Consider the following 21,126-nt stretch of genomic DNA (forward strand, 5'->3'; position numbering starts at 1 on the left):
AAATCAAATAGAAGAATTGATGTCCACTGTAGGCGCACGTCCCCTATTTACTCGCTTTTCTGTACGCTATCTTACTGGTTCCAATTTAAGCGGGGTTCAGTGCGTTCATTGCGAAGAACACACTGAAGACAGTGTATCGATCGGTTCGAAACCAGGTGCATCGGGCAAATAAGGTAAGAAGTAAGAACGTTCTTGGTAATTCAACACTTTCAAAAAAAAGTTCAATCACGCAGAATGAAAAAATTATTCTTGAAAATAAAGGTTTTGCAAAAACGATTCAATTATCCAATGTTTTTTCAAATCCATTAGAGGCCGCATGGTTGGTTTACTCCAGAAATAATTCCATTTTGCTATCCACTGAGTTCCTATTTGTGTTCACTTTAAGAACCGAATTTAGTTCCACGGTATTTTTACGAACCAGCATTTAAATTAGCAGACTAACCGAAATGCGAATAAAATGTGAAACCGTAATAGAAATGTATGAGTAGAAAGAATTTTACTACCGTACACATTCCACCATTTGGTGGCAAATTTCCGGGTTTTTTTCAGTAAATGTAATTATTAAATAATATCTAGAGCGTCTAAAACAATAATAATGGCAGCATATGAGGATAAAAAATCAAAACCCCATTTAGCAAGTACTTAATGATTTGCTGATCGTTGAAGACTTTTTGAATTGTGTTTGTTGTCACAACGCATGTTGTGAATATTAAGATTTGTGGAAGTAGATTACTGTAAAATTACTCTTAGTGAAGATGTCATCAACGGAAGAAGTAGAAGAACTGGTTTGGGTATCTCCCCTAAACACGGAATTCGTTACGCCTGGAGTTGAGAAGAAATGCCCTTGGTCAAGATTGGGCGCATCTGACAGAAGCTCGCCCCATTCCAAGCAAGATTGGTAAGCTTGCTGTTATAAATTGAAAATCCATGTCTGGATAAAGAAAGGCAACTTATTTTCGTCTTGTTAGGAAGCCAAAGTATCCCAAAGGAGTTTATCCTGATGTGTTGAGCATGATAGGAAACACACCTATGGTTAAACTAAATAGGATCCCACAAAAAGAAGGACTCGAGTGCAACATTTGTAACCGCCTATTCAGAAATAGAAAGCTTACGCTAACATCGAAACATTTTTAGATGCGAAATGCGAATTTCTCAACCCTGGAGGATCAATCAAGGACCGAATGGTGAAACGAATGTTTGAAGATGCTGAGAGACAAGGTCTCCTTAAACCTGGAATGGTTATCATCGAACCATCCTCCGGAAACACTGGCATTGCGATTGCTACCGTTTCGGCTATTAAAGGTGAAATTAAAACGGATTTTAAAGTTTTTTATGGCTAGTTTCCTACTTCGTAGGCTACACATGCATCATTGTCATGGCCGAGAAAATCTCCAATGAAAAGGAAGCTGTTATTACTGCGCTCGGAGCTACAGTTTGTAGAGTGCCAGTATTCGAAGACTCGTTCAGCAGAAATGGACTTTTTGGAACAGTGAATCGATTACGCAAAGAAATTCCCAATTCTTTTGTTTTCGATCAGGTTAGAAACATTAGTAAATATTCAGACCCCTAAACTGAAACGCATTTTTTTTAATGTAGTTTAATAATCCTGGAAATCCCCTTACGCATTATGATACCACAGCGAATGAGATTTTACACCAGCTGGATCACAAAGTGGACATGGTTGTAAGTTATGTGCGTTCTAAATTAAACTTTTTATGAATTCTGATATCTATATTTTGCAGGTTTTTGGTGGCGGTACCGGAGGTACTATCACAGGTGTAGGCCGGAAGTTTCGAGAAGTTTCTCCAGAAACCGTACTTGTGGGATTTGATCCTGAAGGTTCCAAGTTTGCTTTTCCTGACAGTCTCAATTCGCATCGCAATACATTTTGGGAAATCGAAGGTATTCATATTTTAAAGATACATTCAATTATCAAAATTAGTGGCTTTTTCATTAATGTTAGTTATTTTTGTTAATCTAGGTATTTGGTCATATTTCAGCAATCTGAATATTGCCCCTGTTTAAAACATGTAAAACATTTAAATAATTGTTAACAAAATTAAATTGAATCAAATAATAATTTTCCTGACTTCAGTTAAAATGCGCCAGCTCATAAGTGCGAGTCCAAAATCAATTTTTTTCGCAGATAATTGACATAAACAAACAAAACTGTCAATGAAAGGCTCTGCAAATCAGCAGAGTCGCGATAAGCTTTTTGAAATAGGCAAGTGCAGATTTCGGAATGCGCCAACCTCAGGCACCCCCAGGACCGGTTTCGAGCCTATAACCTCTCATCAGCTGGGTTCAGCCTGAAATTAGCGATTCCGAAACCTGCACTTTATAATGCCAATGTATGCACATCGGTGCAGGTTTCGGAATAGTTAATTTCAAGCTGAACCCAGTTGATGAGAGCTAATGCGCTCGAAACCGGTCCTGGGGGTGCCTGAGGTTGGCGCATTTCGAAATCTGTACTTGCCTATTTCAAACAAAACTAAATTTGTGGTCAGACTTTCGCCTTCTCTACGTGCCATTTGGCTGATATTTTGCAGCGATAAACTACTAAGAATAGTGCTCAAATCGAAAGGTGACCTTAGCTCAACTTGGTTATCTTATGATGCCACATTGAGAGTTCATTAAAAATTAGACCGAGTTAATGGCTGCTTAAGATTAACGCAAATCAATATGAAAACAATAATAATGATGCAGATATTTTATGAATCTCGAAGCAAACAGGCCAATGCACTCGCTAAAAGAGTAAGGAAATGGAAAAATCCCAAAAATGTATTAATTAATTTTTGCGAACCTGTGAAAGATAGGAGCAAAAACCCGCAACCAATTTGCATTTTCCAGGACAAGTAGGGAGAACGAAGAAAAGTTGAGTCTCGTAGGAATTGTAGCAAATAAATTCAATTTTAAAGTTAAAATTACTGAAACATCGGAAACGGCTAAAACATAAAATTTTTGATATTTTAACAAAATTTTTATTGTTCAAAGTTCTGTAAAAGCTACTTAATGAGATGAATTCGTAAGACTGGACATTTTATGAGAACCTAGTTGGCTGGTAGAGTCTTTCAAAAAAAAACCTTCTCAAAATATTAATTCTTTAACATGGGGAATGTTTTTTTTCGTTTTGTCTCCTCATAGTTTGAATATGATTTCATATTTTTCCAGTTTGGTGAGATGTTTCAACTTCAACCACAAAATATGTTTTGGTCCAGAAGGACGGATTCAAATAAGCTCAGATCAGACTTGGTATTTTGTAAAAAAATATTTTGCTTCTAACAGTATCTTCTGGCTAGGTTAAGATACTAGAGCTTCATAGTTTACTTTAATATTTGAAGCTTAAAATTATTAGTTGATATAGTTTCTCATCTGCCGCGCTAACATCCATTAAATCGGAAGCCTTGCAACTTCCATATCCCCATGTTACATTCTGATCCGCTCTTTTCTATTTACACTGTATGCTTTATTCTGATGAAAACAGAATCTTATTGGTAGCGAAAGGCTGCTCTGTTACTCTTGGTCTCGAAGTCTTTCGATAGAGTTTCAACTTAATATTTATATAGATTTTCTGCTAGAGATATAGTAAGTGTTATCCTTAGGCTGTCCTAAGCTGCTCTTTAAATTGTTTTGATATCCTCTGATATTTTATCTTTCTATCTTTTTTCTGGACATCTAGTACTACCCCCTTGCATCCGTTCGTCTTTCATCGACTAATTCGGAGTGGATTCTTTGCGGAATTATCTTTAAGTTCTTCGGATTAAAATTGTTACATATTCTGCATCATTATAATAATTTTTTTCACCAGCATTTGTTATTTTTCAGGAATTGGATACGAATTCGTGCCTGGGGCTCTGGATCAATTGGTGTGCGATTACTGGATTAAAATTAACGATAAAGAATCGCTTCAAATGGCGAGAAGGTTGATACAAGAAGAAGGATTGCTAATTGGTATAAAAATTAATATGCGTTAAATTTCCGTAGTTATAATTGGAAATTTATGTAGGTATGAGTTCAGGGGCTGCGGTGGCCGCGGCCGTCAAAGCAGCAAAACATTTGAAGAAAGGAGACAACGTTGTAGTTTTCATGGCAGATAGTATTAGAAATTACATGACTAAATTTGTCTCCAATACCTGGATGCAGGCCAAAGGGTTCCAGCCATGCTTAAATCCCCACAACTTTTGGTGAGTTCTCCACAAAATATCCGATCATTCGGCTGAAATCACCACATGGATTTAATAAATGAACATCTGTTAAGTTATTGCGTCTGCTTCATATTTAGGTGGTGGGATTTGCCGGTTTCCAGTGTAAAATGTTCAGAGCTACTGGTGCTGAATGCATCAGTTAGTTTACAGTATGCTTTGGGACTGATGCAAGTAAAAAGAAAGGAGGTAGCTGTAGTTACTTCACCTGACGGGTGAGAAAAATTTATCGAGATACAATATTATATTGTTTATCGGGTTATATTCTAACCAATTCTCGATAAATTGCTAACTTTAAACTCGATAATTTAGATTTGCTGTGGGTCTAATTACGGCTGATGGTATGAGAAATAAAATCATCAGATACAATATGCCCCAAACAACGCCGGTAGAGAATTGCATGATTGGAATAGTGCCATTTTTAGAGAATAGCTCAACTTTAGGCCGTGCCTACAGAATCATTGAAAAAGATAGATATGCATTGGTCGTAAGTGCGATAGGTAGGTGAATAGTAAGATATATTATTCTACTTCATAATAATTGTACTGTAGTTTGAAAATTTAATTCCTCAATTAATCGAATTCACTAATTTGCAGATGAAGAATACAAATCCATTGGGGTCCCGTTAAAACTGATTACCGGTGAAGATTTGTTTGCTTTCATTTCAAAGAGGCCTTTGTAAGTAAGATATATATGTAATCTTATTTGCTTATATGTTATTATTAGAAAAAATTAATATTCAAATAGCAGCAGATAATAAAAATTCACTTCACAAAAATTGGTGTCTTATTTATCTCGTCATACCTGAACTTTTCCTTAATTAATTCTCATTCTAGGGCGATTGTCAAATTTGAAATTTTACTTAAATATGATATTTTTTATTTCGTAATTATTTTAAGTAAAGTATTATTTACTCTTTAAAAATACCGTTGCTCGTCCAAAGAAATATTAGCAATAATAAGTGTTGTCCACATATTTATTGCGTACTATTAAAAAATCTAATCATGTCGTGGGAATTCGCTCAATGGAATTTTAACTTTGCTATAATGATCCGTAGATAATAGCGTTGAATCAAATTTATACTTGGTTGGTCTGAAAGGCCAAAGCATAATGAAGAATAATTTTAATTTTTGAACGTGAAATTTACAATTGCTTAAAACCAGCTAAGGAACCGACTTATTCTGAAGGAAGAATCTATCCAGTAAACTACATTTAGTCCAGACGTTTTAATTAAGAAGATATTCTATTGAAGCAATATAATTTATCAGCTATTTACAAGGAGCGACCATTTTAATAATTAATCATTCCTCGAACTGAATATTAGTAACATGATTTCATCACAATAAAGTTGTTATCTATGATCGTATATTTACTTTAAAAAATGTTTATTATCAGCCTCACTATTGCGAGTCGGTATCTAATTTGTTTTAGTTCATGCCGCATCACCAAGTGCTTTGCTTTGTATTCGTATGTGAAATGAAATTTATATTTGAACAAATGCGATTATTCGGTCTATATTTAATAAAAGAGAACCTTTCAATGCATACATACCTGATCACATTCATTCTTAAGTATATTTGGCCACAAAAATCAAATATATTTAGTACAAATTATTTAGATTTTATATTGCGATTTAGGCGATGCTTTAAAAAGGTCTAAAATTTTCGGTAGTAAATTTATTTCATATCGCTTTATTTGTGCCGACAAATAGATAAACATTGCTACAAACATATTACATGTACAAAACTATACAAAAGCGTATTGGCATGAGGTTGTCGTTACAAAGTTGTTACTTTAAATTGATGATCTTAAAAAATTACTTGAAGAACTTTGCATTAATTATTGCCAATAATTTCAGGTAGAAAAATAAGTATTAGTGAATTATTCTCAAACCAGTTAATTTGAATTTATATTGAAACAAAATTCGATGTAACTGATCTATTAAAGGAATTTTCAATATGGATTTCAGCTAAAGTAGTAGGAACAGAGAAGAAAATATAATTTTGAACACTATAAATTATACAGAGTGAATCAATGTTCACCTTATTGAAAAACAATTTAGATCCCTTCTGAACCGAAATAATTCCACTTTTGACCGATTTTGACCAATTTTGTGTTTTTTTAAGGTGATTTTTGGTTGAAAAATGGAAAGGTACAACCTGCAACCCCTTTAGATGTTTTTTTTTTGATATACTGAATTAGCTCAAAATTCTTCAAATTTTAGACGACTTTCATACAGCGAGTTCAGAAATAGGCACCCAAAATCATTTTGCAGGTGCAGAAAATATTTCTTTGGATTTTACTTTTGGCAGTGGTCGTAGTTCAAAAAACCATTAAAATATGTTGAAGGTATCCTTTAGATTAATATTATGGCATCTAATGCTACATGAGAGTAATAGTAGGTACGAAATATCAAATTATTTTATAATTTTTTGACTTCTCAAGGATCCACGTTTTACCAGGCAAAGAATTGTCGAACACTTATGGGACACCATGTATATGCATATTTCGATGCAAGTTTCTTAGCTCGAAACTTATCTATTAATATCAAAAGATGCACTAGTAAAAATTCGATTTTTGATCTAAAATATCAGAAGGTTAACAACATTTAAATTTCTCAAAAATATTTGCAAGCAAATGGTCAGTGCTGCTGAATTATTCCTGAATAGTAAAAGAAGGCAAAAAATATTACCTTGTACGTTTTCTGGTCGTTTACATTATGCGGAAATGTGTGGATCCTTATAGGTAATTTGTGGTAAAACTTGAAATCAATAATCGAAAAACCAATAGGAGCTGTGTGGAAAAGCCGGACAAAAATTCTAAATGTTTACATCCAACTAAGTCGCTTTATTACATGCTAAAGTCTTGCTAGTATTAACTGACTCACCTTGTATACTTAGATAGAATGTTAAAATAAAATAAAAAACAATGTGATAATTAAAGGAAAAAACCGTTAGCAAAGAATAATCAACAACAACACATTCAAAAACGACAATTTCAATAATGGGAAATAAAAATAGAACTGTAAAATTAATAATCTGAAAAACAATATCTAAATGTTCTACAGTAGTGCTGTTCTCTATCATTGCTCACACTTCGTTGAACAAATTTCCCGCTTAGTCAGACGAGTTTCTACTATTATTAAGCCGAACAATCGCTAACAGCAATATATCCAGAATGGTGGTTTGAAGACTAAATTTTTGTTCCATCTTCATACTTGATTTTTTGCAACTTTATACAAGTCTGTAATTTCCCAAATCAAAAACAAAATCCAGGTATCCTTAATAAAGTGAAATTGAATGCCACCTGAAATGAAACAATTCCGAAAAATGTGTGTCACAAGTAAAATACATGTAAGCCATCCCAGATAACATAATTAACCTTATCTAGCTGATAAGTAATTATCGACTTACAGATCAGGTCGAGCTATCTGAACAAACAGGTTGAATTTGTGATACCTTATGGTGGCAGTGTTTCAGTAATTTGTCGCTTCAGTTCCACCATGGAACTCAGATTTTTGTTAGGGGTAGTTCTTTTAGTGTTGTGCGCTAGTACATTGGGACAAGAAGATAATGCAGAAAACACAAATTCGGACAGTGATGTAGAAGCGGTGCCTGGTGTGCTTGCAGACGCAGGTGATTCTGATGGTCAGCCTGTACCTGCGGAAGGTGATCCTGGAACTGGAGGTGACCAAGGAACAGATACAAATGTCGATCCCAACTATGGTAGGTCTGCATTTTAATTAAATTGTTACTGTGAAACTGATAGATTATTTTGGAAAATGGGTGTGGCCCGGGGTGTGTTTTTGTATTACAGTAAAATGGGGAAACTTGATTATTTGTATATTTGTAAAGTGGGTACCAAGGCGCTTTCAGTGTTAAAAAACTGACTTCGTGAAGTTGAAGTTAGTCATAATTGCGTTCTTTGTTTCGCAGCTAAGCCCCTTATCGGATATAGTTGCTTGCTGGTGAATCACTTTTTTATCTCCTTACACCTCTAGGTACTGATCGATATTATATCTCCAAGCTTAGGGTTTCGCCACTACGATTTACGCTGGTGAGAAAAAATGCCTTGATAATTTAAAACGAAAAAATGCATGCGAAAACTGAGCAGTTTCCTGGTTTTGTTGGCTTCAACTGATTACTTCCTTTCCATTGACAGATTCTTTTTCTTACGTTTTATTGCCGAATGCTTTGGGTGCTTGGCCACATACAAGCCACATTCCTACGGAAACATCAATTAAAGTTGTTTCAGTAATTGATCTAATCCTAATCACTGTTAGCAAGTTTTCAGACTTGAAGATACATTTTACCTATTCTGTTTCATGCTAAATAAAACTGCATTGAGTCTTATTGTGAAACTATATGAAACACTCCTTGATTGCATCCAAATCAATTGGCTCGAGATAAAGCTTTCATAGGAATGACGTTGGCAAACTCAATATTGCAAAATGTACTAATCACTGTTTAATGATAGCAAGAATCAATGTTTCCTACTTTAGAATAATAGAGTAATTGTCCTTCTTCTCCAAACTTTCAACCACTTTTGAGCAGTCCTTGTAACTAACCATCTTCATCTAATTCTCAAAGCATAATCTATCAGTATTCCATATTTTCATTTCAGGTATTTTGTCGGCAGCCATAACACATAACTAATACTATTATTAAGTTCCGATATTAATTGCCTCATTTGCGACTACTAACAATGTTACACTGTACATAACGCGCTTGTGTTTGTTGTAGATGAATCTGTAGATCCTCCCGTTCCTATTCCTGAAAATAGCGAGTCTAACGATTCAGAGAATGCGGCAGAAGTAGGCGAAGGCGAGGCCGCTCCTGTAGACGACTCTTCATTACACACGGGGCAAAAAGTTCTTCGTATGGGCCAATATGTCATTTATTATGACCCTGATTACGGTCAGTACTTTGTAATTTGTGTTCGGTTGCCTTAAATATGGCTTTTTGTCTGTTTGATGATGCATGTTGGAAAATTTAGAGAGTTTTCAGGGAAATTTAGGTTCAATTTTCGGATTCTAATTGTCCCTTGAAGTGTTGCCTCATGTTCCAAAGAACTACTGTTACTCAATAGATTTTCTATTTATTTGTACTTTCTTAAAAAGCTCGTTAATTCTTTGAGGGAATGCACAATTTTTAAGCTTATCTTCACTTTCGCTTGCGCCACTTTATTTTACCAAGTTTCCAACAGTACATAGTTTGTTCAATCAAGGTGCTCCAACTGCGGTTTAAATACATTGCCAAACCAGCTTGGTTTTGTTAGTTTTGTGGTAGAGATAACAGGTGTAATTTACTACCTGCGCTATCTACATATTTAGGAAACAAAATGAGTCACGTACCTATGCGGATTAGTGAAACTTGCACAATGACTCATGATGACAAACTCTTAAAAAAATGTAATTGACCATTAGTGAAGAACTTGATCGGAACCTTTTCGCGTTTGATGTCATAAGAATTGATCAATCTTTTTTTTGATTAATTAACAATTATTCTAATTTTCCAATGCATTTTTGGTATGGTATGCAATTGCTTCAATGTGCAGTTGAATTTATCTAAAGAAATTCAAATTTTGCTCCGGCTTTAATTGTTCAAAATGAAGCAATTTGAGAAATGGATGATGCAGATTAACTTTGTAAGCAAATGTGTGATAATACTTACTCTGAGAAGAGGGGACATAAAGTCAATGAAACATCTAATAAATTAAAGTAAAATATACAAATTATTTTTTTTTATTACTATTTCATTATCATACAATTAGCGTATTTTACTGATTATTCTCCAAACCGATTGTTGTTGCAGCTGATTAATTAAAACGAAAAGAGTAATTGAAATTAATGGGAATACACAGCAAGAAAGAAATACAATTTAATCCCCTTCCCTATTTTTATGGGTTTACTAAATAAAAAGAGGAAGTAAGAAAATGTTTCAATTTAACACAAATGTTAAATAAAAAACAATAAACTAGGAACAATAAACAACTTACATTACAACTAAATGTAATTTGACCGGCCGTGAAAGCCTTCATAGTCTGAGAATAAACAACTTGGAAAGAAGCAACTGAAAATCAGGCGGAAAATATGTGTTTATCTTTGAATAAGGAAAATTGTACATTTTTCATTCAGTCATTAAGACATTAAAAAAATCAGTTAAAAAAATGTGGTGGTTTTTCTTTCGTTTGGGGTTGAAATTCCACCCCCGGGCCTCGTAAAGGTTTAATTTTCAAAAATGAATTTCTCAGAAACAAAAAATATTCTACGAGTTCAGAGTTGTGCGTTCAGTAACGAAGAGCTCTAAATGTCGTCAAAATTCCTTCAAATCTTCAAAAGTTCATTCAAATGGCATGAAAGCCTGAATTTTGCGCGCTTAGTAAATGTTGATGAGAGGGAAATTTAAAGAATCCATAAAACTTCAGTTGCTTATCGATAAACTAAACTCAGTTGAAGCGAAAAGATTTATAGATTAGAGATCATCCTTACCAGCTTTTTGCAACTGACGCCCTATCCTCCATTTTCTATCCAGTAAGCCCGTGTCCCATGCATCCGTTTGTACGATGATACGATGATACGAAAGTGTTTCTATTGGTTCTTGTTGGAGATCTGTCAGTTCGTACAACGACGGACGAATTGACAGATCTCCAACCAATAGAAACACTTTCGTATCATCGTATCATCGTACAAACGGATGCATGGGATATTTCCCATCTAAGAATGCGATTTTATTCGCCGATTTCGTCCACTGTCGGTAGCAAACTGAACATTCATACCCTTTTTTGGGAAAAAAAGACACCGAACTACAGAATAAACACGATTATTTAATAATTTAATAGTTCGCCCTTCCGACGATTCATCATTTACTTGGTAGTTCGAGTTCAGCTTGTTTATTCTGGCCATTTTTGTAGAAAGTGCCTGTTCGCATCGCAGTAGTTCCAAAGACAAATTTCACGTTCCAACTTAACGAAAGTCAACAACAACTAAACGAAAAACTCTCCAAATGCCGATCTTACACTTATTTAGTTTTGAACTTCGAGCCATTTATGATATGAATTTATGGTATGAATTTCACTCAGCTGCAGTGATTAATGCACAACGCCAAAACTTAATACCTGAATTAATTTCGTTTTTGTAAAAATATTGACTAACCAAAAAACCGCGAAGAAATCACTTAAAAATGTAACTGTTGCTGAATGTCCGATTTTTTGAACTAATAAAAAATGTCCTTTAAAAGTTCTGATCTGAAGAATTATCCCGCCACAAGATCATTTAGAGGTGCGATGAGTTGTAACTCATAAAAGCACAGAGCGGCACCAACTCAAAGGCGCAAGTCAACACAGTGTTACCCAGAACTTGACTTGGATTGAGCAAGTTGGTTTAATAAATGAAGAGAAGAGTAGGCTTACGTCGATGCTCATATATTCTAATGTTCGTGATCAAATTATGCCAAAAAACAGCAATTCCTGGGAAAAAACTTGCAACAGAACATTTTCAGGTCGCGCATTTGTGATGCGCGACCTGGAAGACCTTCTTTTTGTTCATTGGGCATTTAAAATACCACTTAATGCCATTTTTACTTGTTAATTTACCTTGTCCACGTCGCTTCATGCTCATATGAAGTTTTCTGTTTACTTTTCAAATAGTTTCCGTTGCTTAAATCCATTGATATCACGCTTACTATCTTATTTGCTCTTGCACGTTCAATGTGGAGCAGATAACGTATATGTTATTAAGCCTATACCGAAATATATACGCATAATATGAGAAATACGCTACCAAGCTTTGAAGAATGAGTTTTTAGATGTACTGTAGACTAAAAATGAACGTTGTTTTTTTTGGTTTAAACGTTGTAAAACGCAAGATAATAAATAAATCAGTCATATGCATGTTTTCTTGCCTTTTTCACGACTGGAATATAAATCAAACAGTCGCTAATTCCATTTTCCCAGATAACTCAAGATAATGGCAATTTACCTTGTAATTATGGTACTTATAATTTATTTTTAGATGTGATAGCTACACATATCGTTTTATGTGGATAGCATTACGTTTATGAACACCACGAAAATTATGTTTACTGGGAAAATTGGCATGGCTATTTAAAAAAAATACTAATTTCCACAAGCTAGGAATGAAAGGACACTTTTTTCCAAGAGAAAAATTAGCATGAAGTTAAAATCTGCAGGAATATATTTTCAATGCGTTTATGCTCATTTCAGATCCAATGACCTCACATGTTGCCCCACAAGATACTGACCAAAGAGGAGGATCCGGTACTCCATACACCCTAACGGAAAGTCGTTTGGCTACCATCAGAAACCTCTTTATGTATCCTTTCTACAACCAAGGGGGAAACGTTGATAATGAGGGAGATTACCAAAAGGAGATTCAAGCCTCTTCACCTCAGGTATTTGAACTTATGGGAATAAAGTTCATTGGCTGATCAGCATCTGGTTTCTAGGTACACAAGAATTTGAACTTCCAACTGCCATTCTTCGGCTTCAGATTCAACTACACCAGAGTATCGCTAAATGGTTATTTGGAGTTCAGCGATCCGCCACCAAACTACGAATATCCTTTGGTATTTCCCGTCAGGGATTGGCCGAAGAGAAACGATCCGTCTTTCATTGGAATCTTCTTCAGCAAATGCAGGATCGGTAGGAGTTGAACTGTGGTTAAATTTCTCATTTTATTAACAAGTGTTTCAGGAAACCTTAGGGACGACGATCAAGATCAACGCAACCCAGGAGTGTATTTCCGCATGGAAAGGGACTTGCTGACCAGAACTGACCAGATGGGAGTCGAAATACGCGAGAGACTCAAGTGGGATATTCGCGAAGGAGTAATTGGTGCTGAGGCGTTTGAACCCAAACATGCCATTATTGTGACCTGGAAGAACATTTCGTTCAATGGCGGCTTTGCCAATGCATTGTTCCAGGTAATTTTTCTCTTTTTAATGTAAATCCACATATGAAACAATACTGTCATTTTGCACTAAGACCAACACATTCCAAATGGTTCTGGCCACTGATGAAGTTTACACCTATGCAATGTTCAACTATCTGGATATTTCCTGGACGAGTCACACTGAAGCTGGAGGAGACACGCGAAAAGGAGAAGGAGGAGTTCCAGCTTATGTGGGATTCAATGCCGGTAAGTTATAATTTATTGTTTGCCGAAGATCTTGAAGTTTTCACAAGCAAGTTTTTTCATGTAGGTAACGGCACAAGAAGTTGGGAGTACAGCCCATACAGTCAGGCCTCTGTAATTCGGGATTTATCTGGACGAGGTTACGCGAACGGGTTCCCTGGAAGGCATTTGTTCAGGATCGATGAAAATATTCTAGTAGGAACATGCAATAAAGACATAGGTACGAAATAATACTTAGTGAAGCACTCATTAAATTTTTCCTGTAAGGTACCAATTAACAGCGGTAATTTTTAACAGATGGTGCAAATTTGCCGCTAATGTTCGCTCCTGAATCGGGCAACATGTTGGGAGGTACAGTGGTGAACATTACTGGGCCATGTTTCAACCCTACCGATCAGGTGATTTGCAAATTCGATGTAGCTGACGTGGTTTATGGTACTGTGGTGAGCAGGAACAGGGCCATTTGCATCCAGCCTCCTCTTATGGTCGAGGGTTATGTGAGGTTTGAAATTGCAATTGGACCAGGAGTTTACAAGTGGAAAGGCCAGTACTATGTGGGTAAGTTTGATGCAAAGTGTGGGTCTTTTGAAGATGGTTCCTTGATTAAGGTAGAAAATTCGTACTTTTTAAACGGAATTTGAGTCACAAAATAGTTCAAAATATATCAAGTGCTTCCTAGATTATTGTTCAACGGCAAAAAATTGGGCTTCTTCTTGAATGAGTCACAGCTTCACTGAAAGTTTCATTTTTCAATAGATTTTGATTTTGAAACATTTATGTCCATAATGGCTCTTTCAGTAACTCACTGCTGCTCTTTCCAGAAACACCAGCTAGTGCTGCACAGAAAATCTACTTCAAAGACATGAAAGTGCACGATAAAGCTCCTAGTGAGATCAAGATTACCTGGGAGAAGTACAATTTGACTGCAAATGATGCCGCCAACATCAGGATTTCTTTATGGGGTTATCGGGAGACCACAATACGTCCAACTCTTCTGTATATCACAGGTGAGTTGTCTAGAATCACTTGAAAAATGCAGCAAAATTAAAACAATTTTTTTGAATTTAGATATCGCAGAAAACGTGCAGAATACTGGAGAGTACACCATCACACCTTCGCAATATAGGAACAGGGAAAACACCTTTTTAACCGATTTACAGTTTGGCTTCCTCCAAATCAATCTAACTGAATCGATTCCTGTTCAAGCTGATTACAGTGGCACCGGTTCTTCTTCTACCACCACTAATACAGCGGTTACCATCACTCCGGTAGTCTGGAGCAGGTATGCGCTGAGCAGTTTATCCATTTGAATGGCGAAATACATTTTTATGCTGATTTTTCTTAGACCAATTCCTCTTGGATGGTATTTCAACTGGCAGTGGGAGCGAATGTACGGGACAAACTGGCCTCGAATTCTGTGTGATGATTGGCTGAGAACCGACAGATATCTGAAGAATTTCGCTCACGAACTACCTCAATGTCCGTGCACTTTAGAACAGGCCTTGATTGATAAAGGGAAATATATGCCCGATTTCGATTGCGATAAGGATTCCAATCCGACTTGCTACTACAACAATCAGGCCGTTCATTGTGTAAGAACCGGATCACCCACGTAAGTAAATTAGTTGTTAAAGTCTCTATTTTAGATGAAGAGTTAGAGGAGAAAAATATTAAATATGCACGACTTTCAGACTGGAAGGATCAGAGCAACAATGCTGCTACGACAAAAACCACTACCTGATGTTGTCCTACGATCAGCAATGGGGTTCCAGCCCCAAACGATGCCACAATCTCGGCCTGATGCCCTACCAGGAAGCCACCAAAGTGCCCACCTTATCCCAATGGTTCAACGATATGGTACCCAAATATCTGTGCTGTTTATGGCAAGAAGAGCAAGCGGTTGGGTGCGAAACGGTTCGATTCGAGCGAAGACCCAGCCAGGATTGTGTGGCCTACCAAGCTCCAGGTATTGCTGGAATTTACGGCGATCCTCACATTGTCACCTTCGACGATCTGGATTATACGTTCAATGGAAAAGGGGAGTTCGTACTGGTCAAATCCAAAACGAAATTGAACAACATTGAGGTGCAAGGGCGCTTTGAGCAAATGGATCCCAATCTCTACGGAGAGGTGCGGGCGACTCAACTGACATCGGTGGTTGCAAGGGGTAATACTTCCACAGTGGTGGAGGTGAGAAGAAGACCGGAATATGCCAGGTGAATACGAAAATGTGCTTTATATTGCGGTTTTTTGCGTCTAGTTTAAAACAATATTTTAAGCACTTCAAAGCTATATTTTTTAGTTTACCTCTTGGTTTCTTTGTACGTGTCACTAGTTCAAATCCTCAATGGGTTCAAAATCTACGTATTGACAAATAACAAGTTGTGAATGAAGGAACAGATTTTCGATGAAAGTTTGACGCAACAAGTGCACCGAGTTTCATGGGAAATATGTTGAATATTTAGAAGTATTTTCGCATCACTTAAAAAGTTTTTTAGTTCGTCTGTAGGTCTTATTCGTATTTGACCTTTAATCACGCTTGGTAATTTGAAGGCGTTTCCAATATTGATTCAATTTCCAACTGGAAATCTTCGATAATTGTTCAAAAATTACTAGTGCCCTTTTTTAAAACCTGGCATCGAAAAACAAGCAGGTTTAAGTGCGAAAAGCTAAAAACCCGCTATTAGAAACTACTTGCTAAAGTTTCGATAATGAACTTTTTTAATCAGCTTCTTATAAATTCGTTATCAGACTTTAGCAACATTTTTTTACAGATGGAGATATAGACTGGACGTGATTGCAGACGGCAAAAGAGTATATTTCGATAGACCTTCTTTGAAGTTCCAACATTTCCCAGGCGTTACTGTTTACACTCCTACATATATTTTGAACCAATCTGAAGTTATCATGATGTTCGACAATGGTGTCGGTGTGGAGGTACTTGACAATAATGGTAAGTTACGATGGTAAGCATGCAAAAGCTACCAATTCTTCTCTGGCTAAAGAACTGTGAAAATGATAGAAATCAATACAGATCATGTATGGTTCAAACCAAAAAATTATAGTCTAGTTTATTTATAGTATAGTATATAGTTTTATAGTATACTAGCTAACCCGGCAAACGTTGTATTGCCATATAAATTATTCCTAGGGTTTTTTTCATCTCGAGTGGGCGGTTTGCCCACTTGAGATTTTTTTTATTTTATTTTAAATTTATTGAATTACTAATATAGCTATTAAAAGATAGGGGTTCATGGCAGCACCCATATCACTTAGGGGTATAAAAAATACATAGCAACCTATTCTCAGACCTACTGAATATACATACAAAATTTCATCAAAATTGGTCAAGCCGTTTCGGAGGAGTATGGTAACTAAAACTGTGACACGAGAATTTTATATATATAGATAAAAAAGTATACAGTTTCAATTAACGAGATAGATAGATAGAAGGAAAGTTCTGTGTGGTTAAGGCGGGTTCAAGTTTTCAAAACATTTTTCATGGATATTTGACCTCAAAATGTTTGTCTTTTAAAAGACAGAATTTACTTTCCACACAAGAAACTTTTTCCATTTTTGTAACGCAAAAATGTTGAGGCAAAATACCCAAAAAATTGGTTTGAAGAAAGTTAGATAGAAAAAGTTCTATTGTTGGGAGGGTCATTCACTTCATAACCGAAAAAGTTTTAAACTACTTTATTGCAAAAAATTGGCGAAAAATTAAAGTAAACATTTATTAGAAGAAATGGGAATCATAATGAAAGAGTAACGTTGTTAACCATTTATTTTCTGCAATTTCCAATTTCTGTCTGAAGATCGTTTACAGTAACACTCACAAACAATTGATAGGACTAATTTTGAATTAATCTCGAAAATAGCCAGCTTTATTTGGGTTTTCCGATTGGTTGGATTGGAACTTGATGATAATATTCTAACTAATCCAAGTGTTGAGATTGTTATAAATTATTCCGTACGTTGATGAGAAAAATTTCACATAATAAAATTTAAAAAACTTAAAGGTTACATGACAGCCAGAGTATTTCTACCATGGTCCTTCATCAACAAGACGGCCGGATTGTTGGGCAATTGGAGTTTCAACAAGGAAGATGACTTTACTCTCCCCGATGGACAAAGAGTCAGTGTTGTTACCAATGTAAATGACATGGAACGAGTTTACACCCAATTCGGATTGCTATGGATGGTGAATGATGTCCTGGACGCTGATAGAGGTACTGACGAAACTTCAAATAGTTTGTGCAATCAAACAACTGTGAACATTTAACAGGTAGATCACTGTTCCTGCGAGAAAACGGCCAGACTTCCTCCAACTATAATAACCGCTCTTTCGTGCCAATATTCCCGATGACTCCGGAAGAAATCATTCCGGCAAACCGGTCCAATCTGATCCAAAGAACTCACGAAATCTGCAATACCCAGATGTACGAGTGCTACTACGATTATGCGATGACTTTGAACAGAGACTTGGCTCATTACACGCAAAACTACAAAACCACGATATATAAATACAAGGGAATTTCTCGAACAAAGGCAAGTACATATATTAAGTATACCGCATTCCAATAAAAGACCCTCCAGCGAAAATCAAAAGTAAGGAACAATTAAAGAAGAAAACAAGAACTTAATTTCCTCGACTAGCATTAGACAAGTTTATATTTTGTCGAATTGGACAAGTTGCCTCATGTATGGAAACTGACCAAGTCTTCTCTTGTGTAAGCATCCTTGAGTGCCATACGTTGCAAGCAAATGAAGGCAGTGTTGTTGGCTCTGAACCGATTTAATAGATAAAACAACTTAAAAATATAAAAATTAAATAATTTTTATTAATTTGGTATATTTTTATTCTATACCCGAAAACTTTCAGTATCAATTTTAGGAAAGTAAGAGGTTTTTCTGACGCAAGAACTATCAAACTAATTTTCAAATAACTTTCAAAGGTCACATTTTAGAACTTTTGTCGGTTCCATCTGTAAACTATCCGCAGATATACAAACTCATTTTTTCTCTCACGAATGTGTTTTTGCAGGTCGTTTCTTGTGGTATTATGCCAACGCCCCGATTTGGCCGAAAAAGTACATTTTTGTTCATACCCGGTACCAGAGTAACATTTGAATGCGAGCAGAACTTTGTGCTGATTGGAGACAATCGAAGAACTTGCGGAAGTGATGGACAGTGGGACATTCCCGAATATGGCTACACCCACTGCTTGCGTAAGTCCCTTTACTGAGGCTAATTTTTCAAAGATAATTTAATGTTATTGCATCCAGGTCAACAAGAATACTCGCAACGTCAACTAGCGGTCGCTTCTGGAATAGTTTTCCTAGTACTCATACCGTTACTGATACTAATCGCCTACATAGCGTATAGAGTGTATTTAAAATATGTTGATAGCGAGGAAAGTTCTTGGCAATACCAAAAGCCTGTCATGTTAGCTCGTAGCTTTAGCCCGACTTCTGATGCGTTCAGCAACCCGTCCAGCGACAGATCGAGCACTGATAGCATGTTTAAGAGGAAGCGTAGCTACGATAAGACTTATCGCACTCATGAGCCGTTAACCGGTTTGCCCGAAACCGATTTCGAGCAGAAAGAACTCGACCCGAATGAGCCAGAATTTGAGCCAAAGTCGCCCACTAGTCCTACTCCTAGTTCAGTTGTTTACAGTCAACCATTCCAAAGCCAGCCCGATTTGGTTAATCCTGCTGGAAAAGAAAGGCTCACTTATGGCTCGGATGACTACGCTATTCCAGTTAAAAAAAATAACGTTTCTCCTACTGCAAAGTTTTTCCCTAGTTCGCAATTGTCTCCAACAGACAAAACAAGAATGAGCAGTCAGAGCAACATTGTGACTGCGGTGTAGCTGAATGTCTGAAAGGAGATATCAAGTTGCTTTACTTTTTAACATAAATATGCCCTTTGGCTAGATTTCTGGCATGTGGAATAGTGAGTTTTCTTTAGCTAAGACGTACAAATGAAAACAAGCTTTTAATATTCTGGGCATACTCCGGCGGAAATTTTACCTGTTGTGATAAAGGATGACAGTTTAGCTATATTTGTACCCACAAAACCAGAACGTTGCCATTCAAATTATATTTTTTACTGGCTAACTAAGGATATTTTGTAAGCAGAGTTATTTAATACATGTTTTGGATTATATGAATATGGGAAAAATTCCACATGCTAGGAATATAGTTTAATTTAGTTCATCAGCAATGGTATGAGTACTGCAAGGTATATTCCTAGTTTGCGGAATAGTACCAATTGTGTCTTATTTCATTTATACCTTTTTAATTTAGGAAATGGTTTTCCGCAAGTATCTTGTTAGATTCACTAATTCTCATCTAAATATGTTAATTTTTTATCTCTAATTTCTTTGGTTTCGCGGGTTTCTACTGAAATTGAATATAACTTAATAGACGTTTTCTCCGAAAAGTTTTAATGAGTTAACATTTACAAATTTTAAATGAACAGTTATGACAATTGCTCTTCAATTGAAGGTAAGCCCAAACTAATAATCCCGCCAAGAACTTTTGCAACTTCTTTACTTAAATAATTAACAAAATTGATATTTTAGGACAACAGGAATATTCACAAAGGCAGCTCGCAGTTGCTTCCGGAATCATTTTCGTGGTCATGATTCCATTGATCCTGCTATTCCTTTACCTGGCTTACATGATGCTTAAGAAGAGACAAAAAGAGCAAGAAGAGGAGCAAATGCTTAACAGCAGTTACGAAGAACAGAAAAGGTAAATTCAGTAGTTTGATGATAGGCGTAAAGTAAACTTTTTGACTTGTAATGATTTACATTTACATAGGAAAGCGCAAGAGGCTGCAGCTAAAAAGCTAACAGAATCTAATGACTACGATGATGAAGATGAAGTGACTAGCAACGTGACGAGTACTGCGTCTCCTTCCTCTCCGGTTCCCCAAATACAAAATAATAACACCACAGCTCCTTCGTCACCATCAAAGAAAGAATCGGATATATTTTAATGGTTGCTTCTAATTTTATTGTAGATGTAAGTTTGAACGGTTTAAGCAAAGTGCACTTTACAAACGGGTGTGAACCCAAAGAAAATTGATTACTTGTTGAGTTGTTTAGAATTGACACAATAAAGCTTTACTGGAAATTTTTGGTAGGTCTGAGTTTAACAAATAGAAATTCCAACATCGCTTGGTTCAGGTGAACCGGAAATCATTAGATTTTGTTCTAGTTCAATAATTTAGATATTGTTTTGTAAGCGTTTTCGTATGTTTAGTTAGTGTTTTTAGGATATTTATTAATTTTAGTTAATCACTTATTACTTTCGTCCGAGGAGGGAAGGGACACGAACAAAGTACAATTACTATTTTATAATGAGTCTAGTGTAGTTATTGCTGTAGAAAATTCAATAAATAATCAGAAATATAGTATTCCATTAAAGTGGCAGTTTATATTATTATGATGGTTAAAGATTGAGTTATTTGAAAATTGTTATCTATAAATCGCAAAGTGTTTTAATTGCATTTTGGAATGGGCAGATTTAGATCATCAGTACGATAAAAATGGGATTTTCTTTTGTTAAGCTTCCAAAAGTCTCGGGTTTCTTGTTTCAAATCTTGGTTCTGATTAACCCTTTAAAGGACGTGAAAATCATCAGTGTGATAAACATAATTTTTTTTCTGTACATTTATTGATTTTATCAGACAAGCTTTTTGTGGCACGCCAGTTTTCACAGAGATTTCGCTGATGAAACTGCGGAAAGTTAGATGAAG

The 21,126-nt window shown here is 35.9% G+C and overlaps 2 protein-coding genes across 5 annotated transcripts; both read left to right on the plus strand.

Annotated features, from left to right (window-relative positions):
* Positions 1-75: 75 nt before the first annotated feature.
* Positions 76-4,977, plus strand: LOC109534936 (cystathionine beta-synthase-like). 2 transcript variants are annotated; one of them, XM_048661397.1, is made up of 12 exons: positions 76-173; positions 751-898; positions 969-1,081; positions 1,135-1,302; positions 1,356-1,537; positions 1,597-1,683; positions 1,743-1,902; positions 3,826-3,951; positions 4,007-4,184; positions 4,283-4,417; positions 4,515-4,702; positions 4,799-4,977. In XM_048661397.1, the coding sequence occupies exons 2-12, from the start codon at positions 756-758 to the stop codon at positions 4,882-4,884; spliced, it is 1,566 nt and encodes a 521-aa protein (XP_048517354.1). In that variant the 5' UTR covers positions 76-173; positions 751-755; the 3' UTR covers positions 4,885-4,977. The 2 variants fall into 2 exon arrangements, with proteins under 2 accessions (XP_048517354.1, XP_048517355.1); XM_048661398.1 differs by having other exon boundaries at positions 85-173; positions 756-898.
* A 2,539-nt stretch (positions 4,978-7,516) lies between these two features.
* LOC109534939 (protein mesh) lies at positions 7,517-20,794 on the plus strand. 3 transcript variants are annotated; one of them, XM_048661387.1, is made up of 19 exons: positions 7,517-7,555; positions 7,618-7,927; positions 8,945-9,118; positions 12,426-12,613; positions 12,668-12,863; positions 12,915-13,144; positions 13,206-13,359; positions 13,424-13,576; positions 13,654-13,914; positions 14,178-14,363; positions 14,425-14,638; positions 14,702-14,968; positions 15,048-15,572; positions 16,131-16,309; positions 17,376-17,585; positions 17,642-17,904; positions 18,401-18,584; positions 19,946-20,117; positions 20,187-20,794. In XM_048661387.1, exons 1-19 carry the CDS (start codon positions 7,532-7,534, stop codon positions 20,362-20,364), a joined length of 4,068 nt encoding a protein of 1,355 aa, XP_048517344.1. In that variant the 5' UTR covers positions 7,517-7,531; the 3' UTR covers positions 20,365-20,794. The 3 variants fall into 3 exon arrangements, with proteins under 3 accessions (XP_048517344.1, XP_048517342.1, XP_048517343.1); XM_048661385.1 differs by lacking the exons at positions 19,946-20,117; positions 20,187-20,794 and adding an exon at positions 18,642-19,527; XM_048661386.1 differs by lacking the exons at positions 8,945-9,118; positions 19,946-20,117; positions 20,187-20,794 and adding an exon at positions 18,642-19,527.
* Positions 20,795-21,126: the final 332 nt, after the last annotated feature.

Source organism: Dendroctonus ponderosae, unplaced genomic scaffold, assembly GCF_020466585.1.
Source record: "Dendroctonus ponderosae isolate FM_Combo_2020 unplaced genomic scaffold, Dpon_F_20191213v2 Dpon_F_20191213_1, whole genome shotgun sequence".
Taxonomy (NCBI): domain Eukaryota; kingdom Metazoa; phylum Arthropoda; class Insecta; order Coleoptera; family Curculionidae; genus Dendroctonus; species Dendroctonus ponderosae.